Source organism: Sinocyclocheilus grahami, unplaced genomic scaffold, assembly GCF_001515645.1.
Source record: "Sinocyclocheilus grahami isolate Dianchi unplaced genomic scaffold, SAMN03320097.WGS_v1.1 scaffold152.1, whole genome shotgun sequence".
NCBI lineage: Eukaryota > Metazoa > Chordata > Actinopteri > Cypriniformes > Cyprinidae > Sinocyclocheilus > Sinocyclocheilus grahami.
In genome coordinates, this window is record NW_015505331.1 from 556,063 (window position 1) to 580,604 (window position 24,542).

Genomic DNA, 24,542 nt, shown 5'->3' on the forward strand with positions numbered 1-24,542 from the left:
CACTTCCTTCAGTTCCAAGTGGTTTATGTGCCACCTGCTCTGAGACTCTGACTACAGGCCTGAAGTCGGTAAACCCTCGCACACTGCTCCCCAGCCTGAGGTCGATGAATCTGTCGTAAACACAGTGAGTGCTGTCACCAGTCCCAGTTCTCAGCCACAACTGTAGTGGCCATATATGCAGAAGACCCAGGTGGCAAACTGATGAGGGTGACACCATTAGTCCCAGAAGCCTCTGAAATTTCCTCAAGGGAACAGAACAGCCTGGTCTGAAGCAGCGCAGAGCAGATGAAATGGTTGTTATGCGCTTTTGATAGAGGCGGGTTTGCATCTACACAGAGTCGAAACACACACCCAGATATGTTATAGACTGACTCAGGGTGAACATGCTGTTCTGCATATTCACACGTAGCCCTAGGGACTCCAGATGGCGAAGCAACTCGTCCGTATGACTGATAAGCACATCTCGTGAATGGGCTCAAATCAGCCAATTGTCCAGATAGTTCAGAATGAGCATACCGCTCGTTCTGAGTGGGGAAAGTGACGCATTTATGCACTTCGAGAAAGTGTCTGTGGCATGGTGCTATCTGAATATGAAAGTATGCATCTTTTAGATCTATGGATGTAAACCAGTCCCTGGGACAGATTTGTGCCAGGATCTGCTTCAGAGTTGTCATCCTGACACGCGCTTCTGAAGTGCTCTGTTGATGGGTCTCAGGTCCAGAATTGGACGGAGTCCCCCATCTCTCTTGGGTACCACAAAATAGCAGCTGTAAAACTCACTCTCCAGCTCACTCGTAGAGACTCGCTCTTACGCTCCTTTTGCGAGCAGGTTGTGAACATCCTGTCTCAAAATGGGCATTTTTAAGGCAGTGTCAGTGATGAACCACTCGATGGTGGTCTGAACTGGACGGAATATCCGTGCTCTATTATGCTCAGCACCCAGCGCGAAATGCCTGGAATAGCTCTCCACGCATCTAGGAACTAGCACCGAATCTCTGCGGTCACTATCACTGGCAATGATGTTTGTAGACTGGCGCCCAGCCCCGGCGAGGCTAAACGCACTGGTGGGGAAATGGCTCGTGGAGGACAACACTGGGAGGCCGTAACAGGCACAGACAGCGGCTCTGCGCTGCTCTGAGGCAGGGCGAGTAACGCCATATCAATATGATGAAGAGAAAACAGCTCTTTTTGTGAGGATGTTTGTGTTTTTATTTAACAAACATGAACATTGCATTTGTTGCCTACAGGAACAAGAGGGACATGATGCAGGATGCGGCGCTTGGGGGCCGGGCCTGCAGTGAGCTCTCTCCTCATCTTTGCCAGTCCGTCAGGATGAGGGCTTGGCAGCCGAGGGCGGTCCGCTGTCACGGCGAGGGCTCCTCTGTCCATGGCGCCTTTTCCTGGGTCCCATCCACTGTTTGCAGCGAACACCCGGCTTATGTCAAGGACAGAGCCGTGGAGGATGCGGCAGCCTGCATAGCCGTTCTCTGAGAGGAGTAGGGTCAGTTAGGGTCATCCATAGGTACCTGAGAAGGACTATCATGAAGCCCATGGAATGACCGATGGCTTGAGCAGAGCGCTTTGTCGCCATCAGCGTGAAGTCCGTCCTCGCACGCAGGTCTTTCATGATGTTCGCATCCATCTGAATGACACAGATGCTCGGCGATGGTCTGCTCAACGGGGGGTATGCGCACATAGCCGTGGGCCTCTGCCCTGTCCATGTGGGAGAAGATGACCTGAGTGGAAGGGTGGACGCGTGCCGACTAGGGTGCAGACCACGACTTCTCATGGACATCCGGGAAGAACGGGACCTTCCTCCTTGAGGCAGCCAGGCAGCGGTTCGACTGGAAGTACCAAGAGTCAAGCTTACTCTTGGCAGGTTCCTCTGGAGAATTCCAGTTGAGGTCGAGCTCCTTAACAGTTTTCGCAAGGACCCTGGCGAACTCCTCCTAGAGGTCTGGCAAACTCCTCCTCAGTGTCGGGCGATACCTGCTCAGTGCATTACATACTGCATCCAGGCTTGTCAGTATTTGCATGCGATTTGTATAATTAATGATAATTAGCCAGTTAATTGTACTTGCGTTATCCGGTAAGGTTTCAGAATTTTGGAGAAGGGGAGGAGTTCCAACTGTGAATGCTTCGCAATGTACTGAAGAGTGAACACTTAAAAAGGAATCAGTCTCCTCTTGGCTTCTATCAAAATCCTCTGACATTTTTCTTTACAAATCCTTGTTTTATACTTCTAATTATTGACCGGTGTTTTGTTTTGCTCTCTCCTCTGTGCTTCCGCATTAGACACTTCACACTGGAGCTTACCAAAGCCAATGGATGGCAAGCCTGCAACCTTTAGCCAAAAAAAGCGCAACGGCTAATGCTAACGCTGCCACTTTGGCGGTATGCAGGGAAGAAGACCAGAGGCTGTTTTGTTTTAATCTATGTCAATAGAGGAGAGGCTTCACTATGCTGAATAAACAACTTTTGTGAGGAAACAGCTTAAACACTGGAGCTTACCAAAGCCAATGGATGGCAAGCCTGCAACCTTTAGCCAAAAAAAGCGCAACGGCTAATGCTAACGCTGCCACTTTGGCGGTAGGGAAGAAGACCAGAGGCTGTTTTGTTTTAATCTATGTCAATAGAGGAGAGGCTTCACTATGCTGAATAAACAACTTTTGTGAGGAAACAGCTTAACATTTAATGAATTGACAGCCTATCGGCTAGTCTTCAACATGTTTTACACTAAACAATAGTTTTGTATTTAATTATTTTTAGAGTTTACACCAAAAAAAAAATAGCAGTTTTATAAGAGAAGTCACAGACTTTTTGTGACAGGTGGGATTCAGCTTACGGTACTTATTCATTCCTATGGTATCCGTAAACGACAACTGACTGTCGCACAACTCTGACTGAAATTCAATTACATCAAGGCTGTTATGTGATTGGTTATCAAGGCGCATGTGATACAAGTTGACCATTACACTTTCTCCAATGGTAAGTAATATAGACCCTCGTATCCCTCGTATCCGCCGGAACGGCATTCAATTGTGAACGTGCATACGACAGTTAGTGGAAGCTAGAGATTATGGTTTATAAAGTTTTAAATATTTATATTTTTCTTAGCAAAATGCTTTGATTCGCTTTAGGAGGCCTTTATTCAGCCCCTGGAGCCGTGTGGGACACTTTTTTATTATGGTTGAATGCTACTTTATTGGACTTCTTTTGGACTATTGAAAAATAACACCCATTCACTGCCATTATAAAGCTTGGAAGAGCCAGAACATTTTTTTTATATAAATCAGATTCGATTTGCCTGAAAGAAGAATGAAAGAAGAATGTCATATACACCTAGGATGTCTTGAGGGTGAGTAAATAATGGGATAATTTTCACTTTTGGGTGAACTATCCCTTTAAGTCAAAGACTTTGCTTGAGAGGGCAAAGCGATTAACCATTTCAGTTCATTTCCAAAAACAACCCCTTATGTTTGTGTATGGGCCTTAGGTTTATATTTGAGAGAAACTGAGATTGTTAACAGGGATGTAAACTATACCTTTTGTCGAAAATCACCGTTTTGAATTAAAAATATGTAATTTTTGTGTGATTCATGTACTGTAGATCAGGATGAGTTGCTAATTCATACATCACTACAAAAAAAGTGCTAAAATTGTAAATGTTTTTAGTGGCTTTTAAAAAAAGGACTATATTAGGGAGTGAAAACGACAAATGAGCCAAATACGTGATCCTATGCTGCCATCTACTGGTTATAGAGGGAATATCATGTCATATTCATTTTTAAAGCATTTTCCAACAGGTGGCAGAAATGTTCCAATTTCCATTTTCCATGGATTATCTCTATGAATAAAAAAAAAATCAATAACCAAAAACTTCTTTAAAGTGAATTTTACATATACTGTTCTAATTATATATATAAAACAGACAAGGTCTCATCTGCAAACGGAAACACTGATCTTCCCTAACCCCAGGGCCGGACTAAGGGCTTGGCGCAAAGATGGAGGGGGCAAACCCAAGGGCCCCCTTTATAGTAGCGTATCTTGGTGCCACAACATTTTCTACCTCAGGAATAATAATAATTATTATAATTATAATAATTATTATTATTATTTAACAAATCTCAAACTATGAGTATGTATATAAAATATTCCCGGCTACAACACATTAAAAGCATTAATGCATTAACAGCAGATATTATGTCAACACAAAAAGGTTTCCAGAAACAGCAACAACTTTTCAGCATATGACTTCTATATAATGTTGTAAGTGTCATGTGTCAAAGTTAAATGGATCAAGCACTGCTTATCATTAACAGAGCAGTGAAATTGTTAGGCTAACTCCCGCTATGGTCTGGTCCAGCTGTTCTGCATGGTTTAATCAGGTAGCGCCGTTTCATCAGTTGGCTTTTGGCGTTTTCAACTCATGCGCTGCAGTAACAACCCTCTACGGACACCTTGGCAATTTAATCGCCATTGGCTAGTATATTTTTTTGTTTACTCGCCAGACTGAAATACTATACTATATTATATATATATATATTCACACTAGAGTTTACGTTACGCCAAATACACAAACACAGGTGCGCTGCACATCCATTCAGATGAACTGAAAAATATCACAGATCGCTTGACAGAGAGTGAAACTCTGAAGCGCTCAGTCAGAGTGTTCTGTGAGTGAAAATATATCTGTGCTAATCATATACTCAGCCTCCAACTCACACACTGGCGAGTAAAATCTGAGAATTTATTAGCCATTGGCTAATATTAGACATCATTTAGTCGCCCAGAGTGAAGATTTAGTCGCATATGCCAGTGATAGAAGTAAAGACGAGGCAATTAAAATACAGTATACCGGCAACTTTAAATAGTTTAAACGAGTACAAAGGCATTTTTATCGCTCATACCTTATAGAGAGAAATAGCACAGACACTGACTGGTCAAGAATTAATCTTTGCTACTATATGAAGAGGGCCCTTGGGTTTGCTATAGCCCCAGGGCCCTATGTGTTCTTAATGCGGGCCTGTCTAGCCCTCAGCAAATGTGCAGTTGAGTCCCTGGATATAGTTATGTATAAAAAGGTATAAAACACTAGCTTGCTCTATTCTTTTTCTATTCTATCTGTTTTCTTTTTATTTAGCCCTATTATATAATTTTAAAAAAGCCTTGCTACGTGTACTGCGTTAAGCTAACTGAGACTTGTTATAGCAGTTGCATATCTTTGCTCTCTTGTTGATTTTGATTGCTTCCATTGTCCTCATTTGTAAGTCGATTTGGATAAAAGCGTCTGCTAAATGACTAAATGTAATGTAATGTAAATTTAGTTGTGTATATAATTGTATAGAATACATATTTTTAAATTGTATTGCATACCTGTTGCTGTCATAATAATGACCCATTTCAAATGTTTACATGCTTTTCTTCTCTTTCTTCTTTTTGTTCTTAACAGCTCCCACTCGCTGTGGTGGAGCATTTATTAAACATTGTTCTTGTAAATACACTCTTAAAAATAAAGGTGCTTCAAAAGGTTCTTCAAGCGATGCCATAGAAGAACCATTTTTGGTTCCACAAAGAACCATTCAGTCAAAGGTTCTTTAAAGAACCATCTCTTTCTTACCTTTTTATAATCTGAAGAACCTTCTTTCACCACAAAGAACCTTTTGTGAAACAGCAAGGTTCTTCAGATGCTAAAGGTTCTTTATGGAACCATTTAGACAAAAAGGTTCTTCTATGGCATTGTGAAGCACCTTTATTTTTAAGAGTGTACTTTTCAGCATCTCAGTAATAAATATGCATACAAATTAGCGCGAAGTGCAACAGTTACTGTACGCTGCTCGGCTGTGGTCAAAAAGGATTTAAATGGTGAATTTTCAATTGATTTCTTCTTGTAAACTCAGAGATGTGGATTCGGACAGCAATTAAATTACCACACGACCTTGGTGTTTGTCAAAAAACAGTAGGTAATTTTGGCCGTGGATTTTTACGCAGGTGGTGGGAGAAAAACACAGACATTCTGGATTTGGACGGCAATAAAATCACAGACTAACCCCTGCAAAGGTTTAAAATAGCTTATGTCCCCATGAGAAATAATTACCGTCTGAATAGGGCTTATGACAACAAAACAAGGCTGCAAAGCAAGTCAGAACAAGGCTGCAAATAAACATGTTATTTCCTATCATATGCAAAATTATGCTCTTACTGAGAATGAAAACATTGTTACAAGGTCAATTTGGGCATGATTATTATTTGGGGGTGCTTTTTAAGAAAAAATATTGTTGCATATTGCTTGATATGTCAGCTAAATAATTAAAAAAGGAATATTTGTGGTGTAACTGTTCAAGATTGAGGGAGACTAAATGTATATGTTTTAGAATCTGCTATTGATATATCAATGCCCAAGGTGGTCACAGCTCTATGAACCATTTTCACAGACTGTTACGACACATTTCAACGGTCATCAGCATCGTAAATCCTGCAAAGCTTTTTATTGTGATGGTAAATTTGACATTGTTCTCTCTTCTGATTGCCGTGGAATCTCTCTCTATTTTGTCCTCATTTTGAGTTTTTCTGTTGCTATTTAAGCAAATAAACACAAACAAATATATATTTGATGTAGAAATTTACACAACTATGATTACTTCTGCTTCTGAGATGCCACAAAATTCAAAAGGGTCCAAGTGAAATAACAAGTCTCAGAATAACCCTGTGGTTCTCAATTCTGGTGGTGCTGTCCCACTGCTCTGCACATTTTGTATGTCTGATTTATCTAACACACCGTATGTAGATCATCAGGAGAGAGCTGCATGAACAGAACTGAGTGTGCCAGATAAGAGAGAAATGTGCAGAGCGGTGCGGGACCAACACCGGAAATTGGAAACCACGGCCCTACAGACTCACCACTGCTGCTTGTCATGAACCAGTGTTAGTCCCCATCTGTAAAGAAAATGAAAGAAATTTTACACACCACAAATTGTTTCTCTGTAAATGTATGTTAAAGGTATATATTGCTTTAATATATTTAGACAAGGATGCAAACTCCTGAGGGGTGAAAAATGTATAATAAATATATAGTGTTATATATTTGCATCTTTTACAAAAAATTGCATTTATTGAGAAAAAAGCTGCCTAATATTTGCTGAATTCAAAATAGCATACTACTTTTACTTCTTTAACATATCTTTATATAGCAGAAATAGTACGCGTATTATGCTGGTATGCTGTTCTGAATTCAACCATTGTTTCATTTTCAGTCATGTCATTGTCACATGTTTGGCTGCTGTGGGGTCAGTAGTGCAACTGTCACAACCATTCTTAACAATGTGTTTGCACATAACCATGTCCTGTCAGTTTGCATCCCTGCTTATGAGTGAGAGTAAGCTCTTGAGTAGAGGTAGTGTTAAGGTGCTCTCAGTTCATTACGGTGTGGGTGGATGCAGTTTGCTCCGGCAACCATTATAGAGCTTAAGCTCTTTGACAGGATATTCCCTCTCACACTGAGAACCCTGAAAGAACAGAAGCAGTTTTAAATTGATTATGCTTATTCATATGATTATACACCAGCTACACACTTTTACACACACACACACACACACACACACACACACATACACACCTGCAGTTCCTTGTGAAGTCTGAAGGTGGTGCCAGAAAGCTCACAGTGACGACTGTGTAAGTTTTTGCTACTTTCATTTTTAACCTCACAAACAGGCAAGGGTCCACTTTTACAGAGATTCCCTATATTCTCTACACACACACACACACAAATAAGCAAACAACTAGTGCACTGCTGCTAAAATAACTTAAACAACGTTAAAGCAGTAGGCTATTATATAGGATGTCATTTATTGCAGTTGTTTATTCACTTAATTTTTGGACGTTCTTTTTTGCACCATATTATGTACACTAGACTAACAGTCAAAAGTTTGGAAGCACTTCATTTGAGTCAAAAATGTTTCTTGTGACCTTAAAAACCTTTTTCGAGCCAAATGTATATGGCTAAATGTTTGGGATTAGTTTTGTAGACAGCCAATAAGTGAATTGAAAATTAAAAAGTATTCTCAAAAAGCATTTCAGAAACTACAATAACAAAATCGAAATTGTACATGAGAATTTAAGAGTATTTTTTGTGTTTTCTAGAATTGAAATTTGCAATTACATTTTCATACTTTTTTCACCATTCTCATTAATTATGATGACTGAATTGATTTTCAAAGACACTATGCATTGGTGTTTGCATGACGAAACATACCCAGGTACCTCTTGATGCTGACGATATAATGATTCCTCTTGATCAGCAGGTGAGAGTGACAACTAAGTGAGAAATAGATTGGCAGCACCCTTTCCTGGTAATGCAGAGTCCTCTCTATTATAAAACAAATCAGAATACAATGAAAACATTCAACCAACTGAATTTCTTAATTTCTAAGTACATCAACGGCCACAGAAACCACATTCAAAGTCACATTCAACAGACAAGGTCTCATCTGCATAAGGCTAATTCACACTGCACCAACAGCCAACTGCGTACATTGTGTCACTACTCAGACTTTCCATGACCCAAGAAACACAGATTCAACTTGTTCAGTTGGCAAAAACAAGCAACAACAGCAACAGATGGCAACATGGGTATCACACTGATACAAAAAAACCCGACGACTGTGTTTGTTGCCATTAATTTGCCTGTGTCTGTTGGTGCAGTGAATTTGCTTATACTGTGCATTTTGAACGTGACACCATGTTTTTGTACTACAGAATAGTTTGTATTTTGTGTGGAATTTTGCATTTGAAATTGGTAGCTGTTGTCTCTTAAAGCAAATCATCATGGCACTTAGAATGAATACACAAATTAATCAGAAAAACAACTAAAATAAAAAAGGGTGAAATCTCACCCATGTCCTCTTTCTCTAGAACTTCATAGCAGCTCCAGTACTCTTCATTGGCCTGCTGAATTCCTTTAAGCTCCAAAACCACAGAAACCAACTTGACTACTGTCATATCTGCTGCAATCTAACAAACACAGTACACACAAAGAAAATCTTCATCTACAAAGATCTTACACTAACTGAGAAGAAGTCCACAAGTAAGGTACTTAAGTACATCAATTTAAGTTCGTGTTAAAATAAATATCCACCTGAACAAGCACCTCTGCACCCTCATCTTTCTTTTCCAGGTAAACAACACAAATGGTGCTGGATGGAGTTCGACTCAAGGGCCTCTGAAATATAATAAAGTCAGCCATTAAAGTCAAATACCAGCTAAACAAAACAACTTTTCAGTGTTACTGTACTATTCAGTAATATCATCAAAGCCAGCTAATCAACATGAGGAGTTATTTAGATATTTCATTATGTATTGCAAAACAGCATTCAAAAAAAGCTCTTAATGTAACAGTATTTGAAAAAGAATGTGTTTTTTGAACATTAAAGCATGTCAACATATTCTGTTACACCAAATATACAAAATATTGATCTTTAAAATAGCATCATATGACCCCTTTAAAGGTTTAACTGAGTACAGTTAGTACCGATATTAACAGACTCACATTAAAAATGCTGCAGTAGTTTTGGATCAGTTCCTCCACCACCTGAGATCCTGTGACATCCGTTCCATCTGTCTGAAAAAGTGTTGGACCGAACACGATACCAAGGTTTCGTATAGTCATCTGATTCTCATCAGACAGGTGCTGAACACTGACAAAGCAGACATTTCAGGTCAAGTTTTTGGATGTACTACTATCAATAACTACATACTCCTCCTTATGATCAATTCAAATCAATGGAGTACCAGAACAATTCAAAACAACTTTTCAAAGTAGGATAAAAACTCCCGTCTAGTTTTAGAGCTGCTTAGATGTCATCAGAAAGAAAATTATGGAAGACAGAGGACAACTAGTGTTTTATAGTGGTTTGGGTAGTACTTTGTAAGTTTTAGACAGCTGAGCAGGTCAGATGACTTATAACATACCAAACCAGGTGGTGTATGAGTGCTTTGAGTGTTTCTCTGTTAACTTCTGGGAGGTTTGAAAGGAGAATCTGGTATCTATGAATCTTCTCGCTTCTGTCCTCAAGACCTGCCGAGAGTTAAAAAAGGACTTGTTACAATAGTGTTCAACTACTCCCACTTTCTAAGTAGTATTAAATATCTCATCTCACATTACTCCACTTTTTATTCACCTGCTGCTCTAAGCCAGCTGTTGCTGTTTTCTTGTCCATTAAAGACTCCATCTTTGACCTCCCTGAGAAATCGCTTCAGTGTGTTAGCCACGTCATCCACAGAATAGTCTGATTCACGCAGTGTTACACTTCGTGCATTATTTTGAAACCTCTCCAACAGTTTGGTCACATGAGAATTAATCCCACTCTTCCGGTAGATTCCTGATGACATCAGTCCTATAAGAAAGAAATGTGACATTATCTTTGTGTTACAGCATTCATTTGTGACCCTGGACCACAAAACCAGTCTTAAGTCTCTTGGGTATATTTGTAGCAATAGCCAAAAAAAAAACATTGTATGGGTCAAAAGTATCGATTTTTCGCCAAAAATAATTAGGATATTAAGTAAAGATCATGTTCCATGAAGATATTTTGTAAATTTCCTACCGTAAATATATCAAAACTTAATTTTTGATTAGTAATATGCATTGCTAAGAACTTCCTTTGGACAACTTTAAAGTTTTTCCTCAGTATTTTGATTTTTTTCCACCCTCAGATTCCAGATTTTTAAATAGTTATATCTCGACCAAATATTGTCCTAACCATACATCAATGGAAAGCTTATTTATTCATCTTTCAGATGATGTATAAATCTCAATTTTGAAAAATTGACCCTTATGACTGGTTTTGTGGTCCAGGGTCACATTTTAGAAATTTCCGCTTTACTTCCTTCCTTTTAGGAGATAATCATTACATTTTGAGAGGTGTGATTTAATTGGTGGCACCATGAAGAAAGAACAAAACAAAAAAAAGGGTCAATTCCGACTTTGCTATGACAATCTGGCGCTTCTGAATCAGCGACTGTAAGTATGTTTTGTTATTAGTTTAAGTATTTGCTATTGACTGTTCAAATGCGGAGTTTTGCGCAGCGCAAAGTAACGCGTTGTGTGTGTGTGTGTGAGGGGAACAGGGTCACATCACAGGAGAGTGAACTGCCTGTCAGAAATCATAGCACGTCAGCTGTCTTAACCGTGGCTTGTGTACTGCATCATCACTGTGTCTGTCACGCGACTCTGTTGCCCTTTCGGGCTTGAACTGATAGTAAAACTAATGACATTATTAACTGTCTTGATATACTTTGAAAGCTGAATCTCGCGATTATGGTAAGGGGCGTTACATTTCCGACGCGTGCTTGTGGTGTTTGACCAATCACAATTCACTGGGTCAGCTGGCCAATCAGAGCAGACTGCGCTTGTCAAAGGAGGGGGCTTTATTGAAAACGACGCATTTGGGAGAGACGGGGCATAGAGGACCTACAATAATTAACAGTATTTGAAAAAGAATGTGTTTTTTGAACATTAAAGCATGTCAACATATTCTGTTACACCAAATATACAAAATATTGATCTTTAAAATAGCATCATATGACCCCTTTAAAGGTTTAACTGAGTACAGTTAGTACCGATATTAACAGACTCACATTAAAAATGCTGCAGTAGTTTTGGATCAGTTCCTCCACCACCTGAGATCCTGTGACATCCGTTCCATCTGTCTGAAAAAGTGTTGGACCGAACACGATACCAAGGTTTCGTATAGTCATCTGATTCTCATCAGACAGGTGCTGAACACTGACAAAGCAGACATTTCAGGTCAAGTTTTTGGATGTACTACTATCAATAACTACATACTCCTCCTTATGATCAATTCAAATCAATGGAGTACCAGAACAATTCAAAACAACTTTTCAAAGTAGGATAAAAACTCCCGTCTAGTTTTAGAGCTGCTTAGATGTCATCAGAAAGAAAATTATGGAAGACAGAGGACAACTAGTGTTTTATAGTGGTTTGGGTAGTACTTTGTAAGTTTTAGACAGCTGAGCAGGTCAGATGACTTATAACATACCAAACCAGGTGGTGTATGAGTGCTTTGAGTGTTTCTCTGTTAACTTCTGGGAGGTTTGAAAGGAGAATCTGGTATCTATGAATCTTCTCGCTTCTGTCCTCAAGACCTGCCGAGAGTTAAAAAAGGACTTGTTACAATAGTGTTCAACTACTCCCACTTTCTAAGTAGTATTAAATATCTCATCTCACATTACTCCACTTTTTATTCACCTGCTGCTCTAAGCCAGCTGTTGCTGTTTTCTTGTCCATTAAAGACTCCATCTTTGACCTCCCTGAGAAATCGCTTCAGTGTGTTAGCCACGTCATCCACAGAATAGTCTGATTCACGCAGTGTTACACTTCGTGCATTATTTTGAAACCTCTCCAACAGTTTGGTCACATGAGAATTAATCCCACTCTTCCGGTAGATTCCTGATGACATCAGTCCTATAAGAAAGAAATGTGACATTATCTTTGTGTTACAGCATTCATTTGTGACCCTGGACCACAAAACCAGTCTTAAGTCTCTTGGGTATATTTGTAGCAATAGCCAAAAAAAAAACATTGTATGGGTCAAAAGTATCGATTTTTCGCCAAAAATAATTAGGATATTAAGTAAAGATCATGTTCCATGAAGATATTTTGTAAATTTCCTACCGTAAATATATCAAAACTTAATTTTTGATTAGTAATATGCATTGCTAAGAACTTCCTTTGGACAACTTTAAAGTTTTTCTCAGTATTTTGATTTTTTTCCACCCTCAGATTCCAGATTTTTAAATAGTTATATCTCGACCAAATATTGTCCTAACCATACATCAATGGAAAGCTTATTTATTCATCTTTCAGATGATGTATAAATCTCAATTTTGAAAAATTGACCCTTATGACTGGTTTTGTGGTCCAGGGTCACATTTTAGAAATTTCCGCTTTACTTCCTTCCTTTTAGGAGATAATCATTACATTTTGAGAGGTGTGATTTAATTGGTGGCACCATGAAGAAAGAGATGTGCATCTAGTACTTAAGTAATAAAAATTTAAGACAGTACAATAGCTGCCAATCAGCTGCCTGACCAGTAAATAAAATTAACCAGAAAGGTTGGCTGCCCTAACAATCACCTAGATCAGCACAGTAACCACATAGCAACTGTGCAAGAAAAAAAACACACACAAAAAACACTCAGAAAACCTTAGAAACTGCATAGCAACATTCCAGCAATAACACTGTAGCATCTCTGTGACTGTCATATATTTCCTTAATTAAACTTTAATTTTTCATTTCTACAACAATGTTTGTGCATTCTTCTGTAATGTCAATGTGTGTTTGTATACCATAACGTGTTATATGGTCCAGGCAGCGGTCAATAGTCACAGGGACACCCAGATCAGTGAGTTGCTGTTGTGATAGTGGCTGATCCCCAGCACCAGATCTCTGCTGAATGAAGGTCTGCCAGCCCACAAAATGAGGCCTTCGGTCAGCCAGCAAATGCAGAGGTCCACCTCTCCACACAAGTACCATGGAGCCAGCACTGTCAGAGAGATCTACATACACATTCGCACTCAGAGTAAATTTATATAGACACCCACATTTTCATACTGTCACATGACTGTGTGTATGTGAGCTGTAACTCACTGATTGTGAGTAGCTTGCGCAGGTCGATTGCTTGTACATTGTCTTCCAGTAACACCTGCAGTTTGAAGGTGCTCAGGCAAAACCAACCGATGCCATGGTTGCCCTCAGTGCAGCGCAGGCGACCCAGACGATCACAGGTTCCACACATATCAAACAGTTCAGGAGGCAGCACAGCCTGAATGGAGGGAAGAGAAGAAAGGGAGAGAAGTGGGTCAGTTTATTTGTCTCCAACTCCAATATAGTAAAAAAAAAAATTGTTCCATCTTTACAGAATAATGCAAGGAAGGCTGCAAGGAAGGAGATATGAATATTTAGAAATGAAAAAACAACAACTTTTTTATGCTTTTGAAACAAGTCTCTTATGCTCACAAAATTATTTGATTAAAAAATACAGTAAAACAGTAATATTACAAATGATTATTATAGTACATTATTGTAGTTTAGTAATATTATAATATGTTATTTATAGTAATATTAGTAACAAATTATAATATGTTATTATTTATAGTAATATTATAAATGTTATTTATTCCTGTAATGGCAAAACTGATACCTTAGCACCCCCTTGTGGGCCAGTTTAAAAAAAACTCTAGTACAGGGTTTCAAACTCAATTCCTGGAGGGCCGGAGCCCTGCAGAGTTTAGATTCAACCCTAATTAAACACACCTCATCCAACTAATCAAGTCTTTCAGGCTTATTTGAAAACTACATGGTCTATGTGTTGGCGCAAGGCTGGAACAAAACTCTGCAGGGCGTTACTATATTGGCTCTAATCTGAAGCATTTGTTTGCAATTCAAATGACAAAAGTGTTGATCACCATGGCAATAGCCCTGATCCAGTTCTTGACGATGCTGCCATCATCAGTTCCAAACAGGTAGACTCTCCCCTCCTCAGAGTACAGCTCAAACGTGTGTTCATAGCTGCCAGCCAATTAGAGAGGACATGGTAAATATGGCATTTCAGAATTAATGCAGTAAAAATAAACTCATTTAGGATCGAAGGTCAGGGTTTATTACCCATGTTTCCCTGGGCTGTTGACAGACAGGCAGATGATTTCACTGGTCTTCATGCCACCACACTTGTTGTGACTCTGTTCACTCTTAAAGTAGCTAAACATTCCATCACCAAGGCAACACCAACGCTGAGAGAAATCTACAATATTGACCACAACAAGGCTCATACACATACAGACACAAGGCACTCCAACAAAACATATAATATGTATATACTCATTTATTTGTAATTGAAAAACACTAGAACTTGCCATGAATACTTGTAGATTAACTCACAGATGTAAGCCTATGGTTGCCGTGATTTTGCCAAGTAAGACATGTTCCTGGATCAACATCTTTTGTTGATCCTGGATCAACATAACTGTCCAAAAATATAGACTTAACCCAATCCCTACCCCTAAACCTAACCCAACCCATAATTTATTCCTAAAAACAGTGTGAAATGATAGCTGATTAACAAGGGTGTAGAAGCACCTAACCCTGATTGTAAGCCTAAAACAGATATTTCCTGAAAAGTTATCCCTCAATTCTGATTGATGGTTGATAGGAATGTTGTTCCAGGATCAGCAAGGATGTTGATCCAGGAACATGTTGTACATGGTGAAATCACGGTCACCGTAAGCCTATAAAGCCTATAGCATGACATTTTACAATTTCCAAAAACAGTTTAAAGGATCATATAATTTAAATGTCATTATAGAAGTTAAACCAAATTTTAAATTGTGGTTATTCTACAATTATAAAGTTTTATAAGATTTTTTAAAAATTCACAATTATGTAGGTGCTTTTGCTTTCAAAAAACAAAACAAAGAACTATTCTAGAAATATTAATCATACATTGTAAAAATATTTTGTTGTATGTGCATATATATATATTCATTTTATAAGTGGTAAAATCCACTTTTAATTTGAATCAAGGTTCTTGCATAGTACAATGAACGTTTCATCTCAAATACCAAATAAAATTAGACTTTTGATAATATAAAAGTGTAATTTTAGACTTTTAAGTGTTTTTGGAAGTCAAACACATCCTCACAAACACACAAAACTTAATGTCACTGAGATTCAGTTGCCAGTCATCATACAGCAATTTAGGGGCTCCACATACCTGCTTTGGTTTTGTGGTCTGTGACTGGCCGAGTTGATGAGGCGGTCTTAAAAAGATAGCCAGACTGCGATCGAATGGACACATCTTTATCCACTGGCGTAAACGACTCTGATGAACAACAAATCAAGATGAGTGTGAACCTCTGTATCTAAACACATATACATTGTGGTTTTGAATGTTTATTTGTGCACCTGAGTTCAAATTCTGCATAAGTAGCTCCGCCTGTACTGTTTGGCCACTGCGTTTGGCCAGAGACAGTGGAGTAGGGAATTCTGGGATACCAGTGTTGCAGCTGATGTCCGCCCCACAATTCAGCAGCGAGAGAGTCTCTAACAAATCACCAGACTGCACCGCTGAACACAGAGCCTAACAAACCCAGAGCAACCCATTATGAGAGAAGAACCTTCATTTGTTTTGCATTCACTGTTATTTATTTGGCATTTGTATTGAATTGACTAACACTGTTGAGTGCCTCCTGTTGGCCATAGAGTGTGTGGTATTTGCGATATTTTCCATCTTTGTATTTTGCTGTGATGTGTTCAAGACGTTGCTCGCTGTTTGCGCTCGCACAAAGACTCTCACTCGGGGGAATATTCACTCCCCAGAACTGATTTGCTTTGCCGTTACCCAGCAGCAGAAAAACCTGGCAACACATAATGAGATTCTCATGCATCATCCTGAAAGAGAAAGGCACAATGGCAACTGCAAAGCATAAATATAACTCTCAGATGTAACTGTGGCAACACAAAGATTGGGATACATTATATTCATTGTACCCTGATGAGATCATCAGTCCACACTCGTTCATCCAGCTTCAAACTGCGAACCTTTGACACGTTCTGGCCCAGACTTCTGTGTGCGCCTGTTATCACACAAATGTGTACACATTTATGAGCCCACATACAGTACATACACCAGCTGTCATTTGTTAATATTTGTGTAAGTGTTTGTATATACCTGCACATTTTTCACACAGCAGAACACACAGGTTGATTGAAGCCCACTCCGGCATCGAAGAGCTGCAGTCCGCACACAAACGGTTTGATGGCACACGCCAAATGCTTTCACACAACCCATCACATGACAGAGCGCGACTCACACACTCTTTAAGCACCTCACACCATCTCTGCTTCTCACTCTCTGAATCCACCATAAAACTACAGAGAGAGAAAGAGAGAAACACATACAAATGCAATTAGGGGGCTGGTGCATGTATTTTTCATTAATGTAGTGAAGTAGTTTATGGTTTCATTAAGTTTACGGTCCTGACAGATTTTGATAAAGTATGGAAAGCACATTGTTTGTGACTGGTATAGTTCAGTGAATCTACTTGAAGAAACGTCAGGGAATAACACTTGGCACTGCATTTGTTCCTCAACAAAATAAAACCACACACTGGAAAAATCATACTCCTAATCAGCTTTCCAGGAAAAATGTCTAAACATCCATAAAACTAATTTAAGCTGGCTGTTCACTTGTTAAATAAATAAATAATTTTATTTTCTGCTCTTGGTCCACATTGTGTATTGAGTCCAGAGCTGCCCACTTGGACAGGAAAAGATTGTCTGACTGGTATGTGAATTGACGCTATAAAACAATATTGGAAATGTATACAGACCCTGTGATCAGGCAATCTGATTAGAGCTTCACAATACTGTTATTATTGTTAACTAAACCTACAGCTATTAAAAATTGTGTTCGGTAATTGAAATAAAGCTGAATTCAAATAAAATTAAATTGCAATAAATCGCGCTACCAATGGTGATTTAATCTAAATTAGCTCATATCACATCAAACCGTGCAAATTATTATTATTGCTATAATTTATTCTCAAATGATTAATATTAACAACATCAGCATTGCATATAGTGTATATTAGCGTGCAGATTTCAATTTCTGTACAGTCTAATCTCTAATTGTCATACCATTCGAATTTCATATTAAGAAATTCTTTTAACCCAAAAAGCAAATTATGCTCCCTTCAACCCTGTTGTCTTTAAAATACAAATCTTGTGCAATCCCAGGCTATCTGTAATCAGAAGCACATTTAAAACTGGAATATAATTTAATTTCATTCACATGTGTTTCATAAACACATAGTCCTTTCTGGATTACAATCCGCCATCAAAATGATGCATTTAATTATTCCAGCTGCTGTGAGAAAAGGCTATAAACGATCGGCCACCTGCAGCATCCTCACATGCGATATAGCCTTTGGCCAGGATGCCGGGGTTACACCCCTACTCTTTTTTGAAGGACATCCTGGGATTTTTAATGACCGCAGAGAGTCAGGACCTCGGTTTAACGTCTCATCCGAAAGACTGTGCTTTTTGTCAGTAGAGTGTCCCCATCACTACACTGGGGTGTAAGGACCCACACAGACCACAGGGTGAGCACCCCCTGCTGGCCTCACTAACACCTCTTCCAGACCTCCTTCTTTTGAACACTGGGTGGTTATGTACTTGCTCAAATATTGATTTCGGATCATTTTTAACCAAAAAAAGTTACAGACTGCAGCTTTAAGTTGAAGTACTAAAATAACTATAACTGAAATAAAAAAAGCTATATGAAAAACAAAACAAAAACATAGCCTTTGGCCAGGATGCCGGGGTTACACCCCTACTCTTTTTTGAAGGACATCCTGGGATTTTTAATGACCGCAGAGAGTCAGGACCTCGGTTTAACGTCTCATCCGAAAGACTGTGCTTTTTGTCAGTAGAGTGTCCCCATCACTACACTGGGGTGTAAGGACCCACACAGACCACAGGGTGAGCACCCCCTGCTGGCCTCACTAACACCTCTTCCAGACCTCCTTCTTTTGAACACTGGGTGGTTATGTACTTGCACAAATATTGATTTCGGATCATTTTTAACCCAAAAAAGTTACAGACTGCAGCTTTAAGTTGAAGTACTAAAATAACTATAACTGAAATAAAAAAGCTATATGAAAAACAAAACAAAAACATTACAAAATTACTAAAACTTAAACTAAAATTAAAATAAAAACTAATAATATAAAAATAAAAGCTAATTCAAAATATTAATAAATGCTATAATAGTATATAAAAATAACACTCTTGAACAAGTGCCTTCTAGTTTTGTGTGCAAAATGTGAAAAGCTGCAGTGTTTACCTGAATGCTCTGTACGGAGTGCTGAGCGTGAAAGAGCGCTTGTTTTCTCCATCTCTCACGTTGGCCATTCGCATGTCTAGTTCAGTGATGCCTAAACCCTGAAAATATTCCTATACACAATACATATAATCTATCAAATAAACCCACCAAAACATTTAGAGAGGCATCCATTCACATTCAGACTCACACCTCCTGGCTCCTGAAGAAGAACAGTTTGTCCTTGCTGAAAAGCGTGTAGACTTTGGTGCATGGCGACAACATCTCCAGGTAGCCCTCAATACTAATATTCACACTTCCATTCCTAAAGAACAGATTTCGGGGCTCCATACTATGTTTGCGATCACTCAGAATCTTTTCAATACAACACACCCAGTCATTTCTTTCCTCTGTAAAAAAAAAAAATTACACACAAACACACACATACAATAAATATGTATGTAAATGATTCATAGCCTGAATGTAAAAAACGAGGATGTGTAGTAGACATTTGCAATGTTGGGAAAAAATAGATGGACAAATACGCACGAGTAGATTCCGCTCGAAACAGAAAAGTCCGGCTCTGATTGTGGAGCTCAAATCGCAAGTCTCCGACACTGACCACCTTATCGATAGATCCCAGAGATACCATCCTTTTAGAGTATACTTCCTGTTACAGAGAGACACACAAGGTGTGTTACACAATTACGTCAGATCAAGTTTACTATCATGGAACAACATTTTTCACAGGGTCTGCAAACAGGACAATAAAGACTCATAACACAGTGAACAATGCTCCACTGCAAACTTTATACCCTACAGACAACAAATAAATACAAAAACAAAAGGGATACATATAGTATATATTTGGAAGGGGTACATATACAGTAAATTTGGAAATTTACTTGTCCCTAATTACCTTTGCCGTCATCTAACGCTCACTAAAGTACATTTTTAAAACCACTAATCATTTTTAAACACTGTTAAATGTTTATATTTAGCAATCTCAAAATGATTTTTTTTCATACAGTACATTATAATATAACTTCACCTGTAGTATTCAAAATGATAGTTTAGTTTATAGTGTTTTTTATTATTATTTAAACAAAACAGTAAACATTTTAATATTGGCCATTTAGTGGTTATCTGACATAATTATTGGATAATCAGTTTCAGCCAAAATTGAAAGAGTTCATTCAGTAGTAGTGATGATTATGATAATCCCCGGTTTTACAGACAAGGCTTAAGCCTAGTCACAGACTAAATTGTAAGTCTGAGCTTTTTCAACTTAAAGAAACTTGCACTGATGGATCTTAAAAGATGTCAGTGCCCTTGATTTGTCTCAAGATGCACACCAGTAATTTTAAGGAATGTTTATAAAAATGACTTAAATTGAACCGTGGCCTAATCCTGGCTTAGTTTTAGCCCTGTCTGTTAAACCAGGGGTCCGTTCTTCATACGTGGATTACTCGGTTAGCTGCATTTTATTGTTGATGATTAGACATGAACCAGAATTGTTCAGTTCTTCAAAGCTCATCCCGGAGTTGCTGTCATAGCAACCGGTCTGTTAGCTCAAACCTGCTCGGGAGCAGGCTTATTTCACATAAACAGGATTAGATTGTGTCATTTTAAGTAAAGATGATACTGAACGTCTGTCCCAGCCACTGTTATTTTCTTATGTTGTATTATTTCAATATCGGATGTCTCAATACCGACTGTGAGTCTCAGGTGCTTTCCAGTGGACAGTACCAATTAATTTCGGTGAACCAGAGAACTTTAGGTAGCTTCCATGAATATGACGTAAAGCACAAACAAGTTTGATATACTGTATGTCCCATGAGGACACCTGCGCCCAAAGAGAGGGTGAAATAAAGGTTATTTAAAAAAATAAATACAAATATAATCGTTACCTGGCAGGATTCCACAATTAGAACACTTTACAAACTTACTAGTGTACCTTATTAAACCAGTATAACATATATTTTTAAATAGGCTAATTAAATTTTTTTTTTGTGAAAATAATTTAAATGTTGCATAATCTATAAAAATTGACAGAGATAACAAATCCACTTTAAAATTAAATGAATTGCTAATTACAATACTCTTGACATTTGACATTGAAAAAAACAAAGCCTGTACAAAAAAAAGAAAAATCATTGGAAATCATTTTAAAAACGGTTACATATTAGATCTTTATGTCATTTTACTCGTTAGGCTGTTTCCTTGATCTTAATTATATGATGTCATTATATTGCTGTCTTGCTGCCAGCCAATCACTGCATTGCTGATCATGATTTTGAGTATCGACATATCTGCCCTTTCCAATGAACATGTCAACACAGATTAATTTCAGACAACTTAATCCAGATATTTTAATCAAATCCGCCAGAGATCAGTTATCACCATTAAAAGATCTGGCATCTGTCAAATCATCTCAGATGCATTAAGCAAGGTACGAAGAACAGACCGCAGGCCTATAAGTGCTATATTTGCTTAATCCTAACATCAGACAACTGAATGGCTTGCTAAATAGCAAAACATTTTGCTAGTCTGATTTGATCTTTGATTTAAACCGAAACCAAAAGGCTTCAACTTTCATATTTCAAAAACCCCTTTGATTTTTGTGTTAGTCATCACAACCTCTTCATTCCAATCATGGTCTGACTTATCATGTTTGTACTGTGAATACGTAACAACTTCCTTAAAGTAAATAAAAAAGGCAGGCCTTTTTACAGACATTTTGGAAGGACACTAGTGTCTAGTGAACTAGGAAATCTGGTCGACTGGATTTAATCTGAATAGAAGAATCTTGATAATCTTGATTGTTCACGATTATGAAATATTTAAAATCCCTTTTTGATGAAGGCATTTACTCAAATTACAGAATAGATGTTGGGATAGACAAAAAACGGACTATTTATTTTTACGTTACCTTGATGGATTGAAAATATCTCAAATATTCTGAATCCAGCTGCACCCATCGGCGCCGGTAAATCTTCCCACTGAAAATACAAACACGAATATTATGAAACACTTATAAATAAAGAAAATATAAACAAAACCACAGGATGTCAGAAAAGTTGTAGAAGGAATTTAAGCCACAATTGTTTCTTACCCTTTCGGAGGAGTTTTCTCTAGCCAGCCAGCTTTAAGAATCTGACGGAAATCCTCTGAGAAATCAGGAAAGTCTGTACATCGGATATCAATACTGTCCTCACTAACATAAACAAATTAATATTATTAGAAACAACAGAATAATTAAAATGTATTTTCCACTGAAGGCTTATGCAAGCACACACTCTGAAATAACTATCCACATAACAGTATTTTTTTTTTCATGCACACACCGTTCTCTCGGAATTACTGTCTCTTTTTTATCCTCTTCAACATTCAGGTTGTAAAAACACTTCTGCATGTCTCGCAATAGATCCTCCTGCTGGAAAACATTTAACCATTACATAGAACTGTTGATGAAAATGATAAATAAATACACCATTGTTCAAAGGTTTGGGGTCAAATCAATATTTTTATTCAGCAAGAATGCATTAAACTGATTGAAAGTGACTAAAAGACATTTATAATGTTAAAAAAAGATTTATTTTTCAAAACTAAATGTTTTAAAATTATAATAAAAATCAATGTTTCTTGAGCATAAAAATAGTAAACAGTCGTATTATTACATTATGAATATATAATAATGTAATGTATATATAATGACCAGCTGTCACAAAGACCATATACACACTCACAGACACACAATTTACCTTTAAAGCCATGTTCTGGGATTATGTTGTGTGAACCTGTGAAGAAAGCAGAAGACATGAATAAATTAATTATCAAAGTGAGTGTATCAAACAATAAAACCAAAATAGCAAACCATTTTATATGTTTGAAAAGGAAATGTCTATGAAATAGATGGCAATCAGATCATTTTTCATGGCACAGTTCCAAACCATCATGACATTTCCTTACTAATTTAAAATTTGTTCCTCAATTTTTTTCTTTAAACGTGACTTATGATAATTATAATTAGTTTTGGGTTAAAATAAGGACATTTTTGACAGTTTACACAATTGACTCATTACTCTAAAAAAACAACAATCTTGGGAAAGGTTAACATACTGTATTGTCTACAACACTTGATCTTGTCAACCCTGATGTAAGGCTGTGACCTTAATTATCTCTACCGCCTCAAACTGATTTAATGTAACAAACTGAAGAGAGCCACCAAACCTGATGCACAGCGTTACTAAAACTAAAAGGGATAGCTCACCTTCATTTGCTGGTCCCCATTGACTTGCATAGTGTGTTTTTTTTACTATATATTAACTATATATTTTACCCATACTATGTAAGTCAATGGGACCAGCGACTAAAGGGGAACTATCCCTTTAAGAAACGCACAACCTTTTAAAGATATCAGAAGTAGCAATACAAACAATAGTCCTTTCAACACACACAATAATGCTATTCTTCACTGTGGTCAAGTATGGGAAGTAAACTCAGATTAAACCAAGATGATAATATCTCAAACGTTTTTTGTCCATCCAGCTGGAGTCCAAAAACATACACATTAAAAAGTACACATGGTCTCCCTTCACCTAGGCTGTGTTTACAAAAATACACACATGCAGAAATAGACACTCATTCAGTTATGTGGATATTAGAGGAATAAAGGTGTATTTAATAGCAGTTATTGGTCAAATAAATATCTGGTGTACTTGAACTATACTTAACTGCTTAACAGCCAGTGAGTGACTAAGAAACACTTACATGCACGTGCACACACAAAGGATATCTTTTCTCAAAACAATGTATCTTATTGAAAATTCAATGGTTATGTCCTATAATCATCCTCATTATCATAGCCACTGTTAGTGCTGTCGGTTAAAACTGTGCTACCGTTTAGGATGATATTAAAAGAGAAAAGAAGATCATGAAGTTACCTGTGTGCAGCCAAATCTGTGCTAACCAAGCCCTACTGCATTACAAGGCATATTAAAAACAGGCACGCACACACATACACAGAGCTCCGTTTTGAAAATAAGGAAGTTTATGACTCGGGTAACCATCCCTGCTATTCTTCAGATAACTATATAACTAACATTTTTCCTAGCGTCACGGTGCTATCAAACCAGTAATCTCAACATGTGCTGGTCAAACACGTTACTTTTAGAAATTGAAGGAAGCAAGCTTATGAATTTAGGTCCACAAAGTCAGAAGACAGTTTCGATCAATTTGATGAATTTGATCAATGAATGAATGTATCAGTAGCACCTGCAGTTTAGAGTACTGACTGCAGCAGGGGTTGTGACAGTTTTGTATTGTTTTAATATGACGTAACGAACAAGTTAAAAATGTACTACAGTCCTTGCAGTTACAGTGACGGATATGTTTTTTCAAGTATGAAAGATAGCTAGATTTTTCCTTTTGTATCGGCTAATGTGGTTTTCCGAATGTTTTAGTGCGTTGTTACACAATGTAAACACAATGCGCATGCGCGGTATGCAGCAAGCGATTGGGTGAGAGCTGCGCGCGAACAACAAAACGTTTGTTGAAATCCGCTTCCGCAATCGGAGTATGCCGTTTCTCAATGAAAGTCCCTAGTCCCTAGAAAGTTTTGTATTGTTTTAATATGACGTAAC

At 37.9% G+C, this 24,542-nt stretch overlaps 1 protein-coding gene across 1 annotated transcript; it reads right to left on the reverse strand.

Moving 5' to 3' along the window:
* Window positions 1-808: 808 nt before the first annotated feature.
* Window positions 809-23,906, reverse strand: LOC107592360 (arf-GAP with Rho-GAP domain, ANK repeat and PH domain-containing protein 1-like). The gene is given in 32 exon segments (XM_016281861.1): window positions 809-1,134; window positions 1,242-1,414; window positions 1,527-1,885; window positions 6,897-6,936; window positions 7,423-7,505; window positions 7,616-7,746; window positions 8,252-8,365; window positions 8,892-9,009; window positions 9,134-9,217; window positions 9,545-9,692; window positions 9,967-10,072; window positions 10,176-10,391; window positions 11,631-11,782; window positions 12,057-12,162; window positions 12,266-12,481; window positions 13,367-13,576; window positions 13,668-13,842; window positions 14,486-14,588; window positions 14,685-14,820; window positions 15,790-15,897; window positions 15,981-16,155; window positions 16,250-16,432; window positions 16,566-16,651; window positions 16,747-16,946; window positions 18,922-19,031; window positions 19,111-19,307; window positions 19,447-19,567; window positions 21,830-21,899; window positions 22,013-22,110; window positions 22,220-22,333; window positions 22,662-22,697; window positions 23,844-23,906. Coding segments are annotated over 31 exon segments (4,470 nt in total). The 5' UTR covers window positions 22,674-22,697; window positions 23,844-23,906.
* Between the last annotated feature and the right edge of the window lie 636 nt (window positions 23,907-24,542).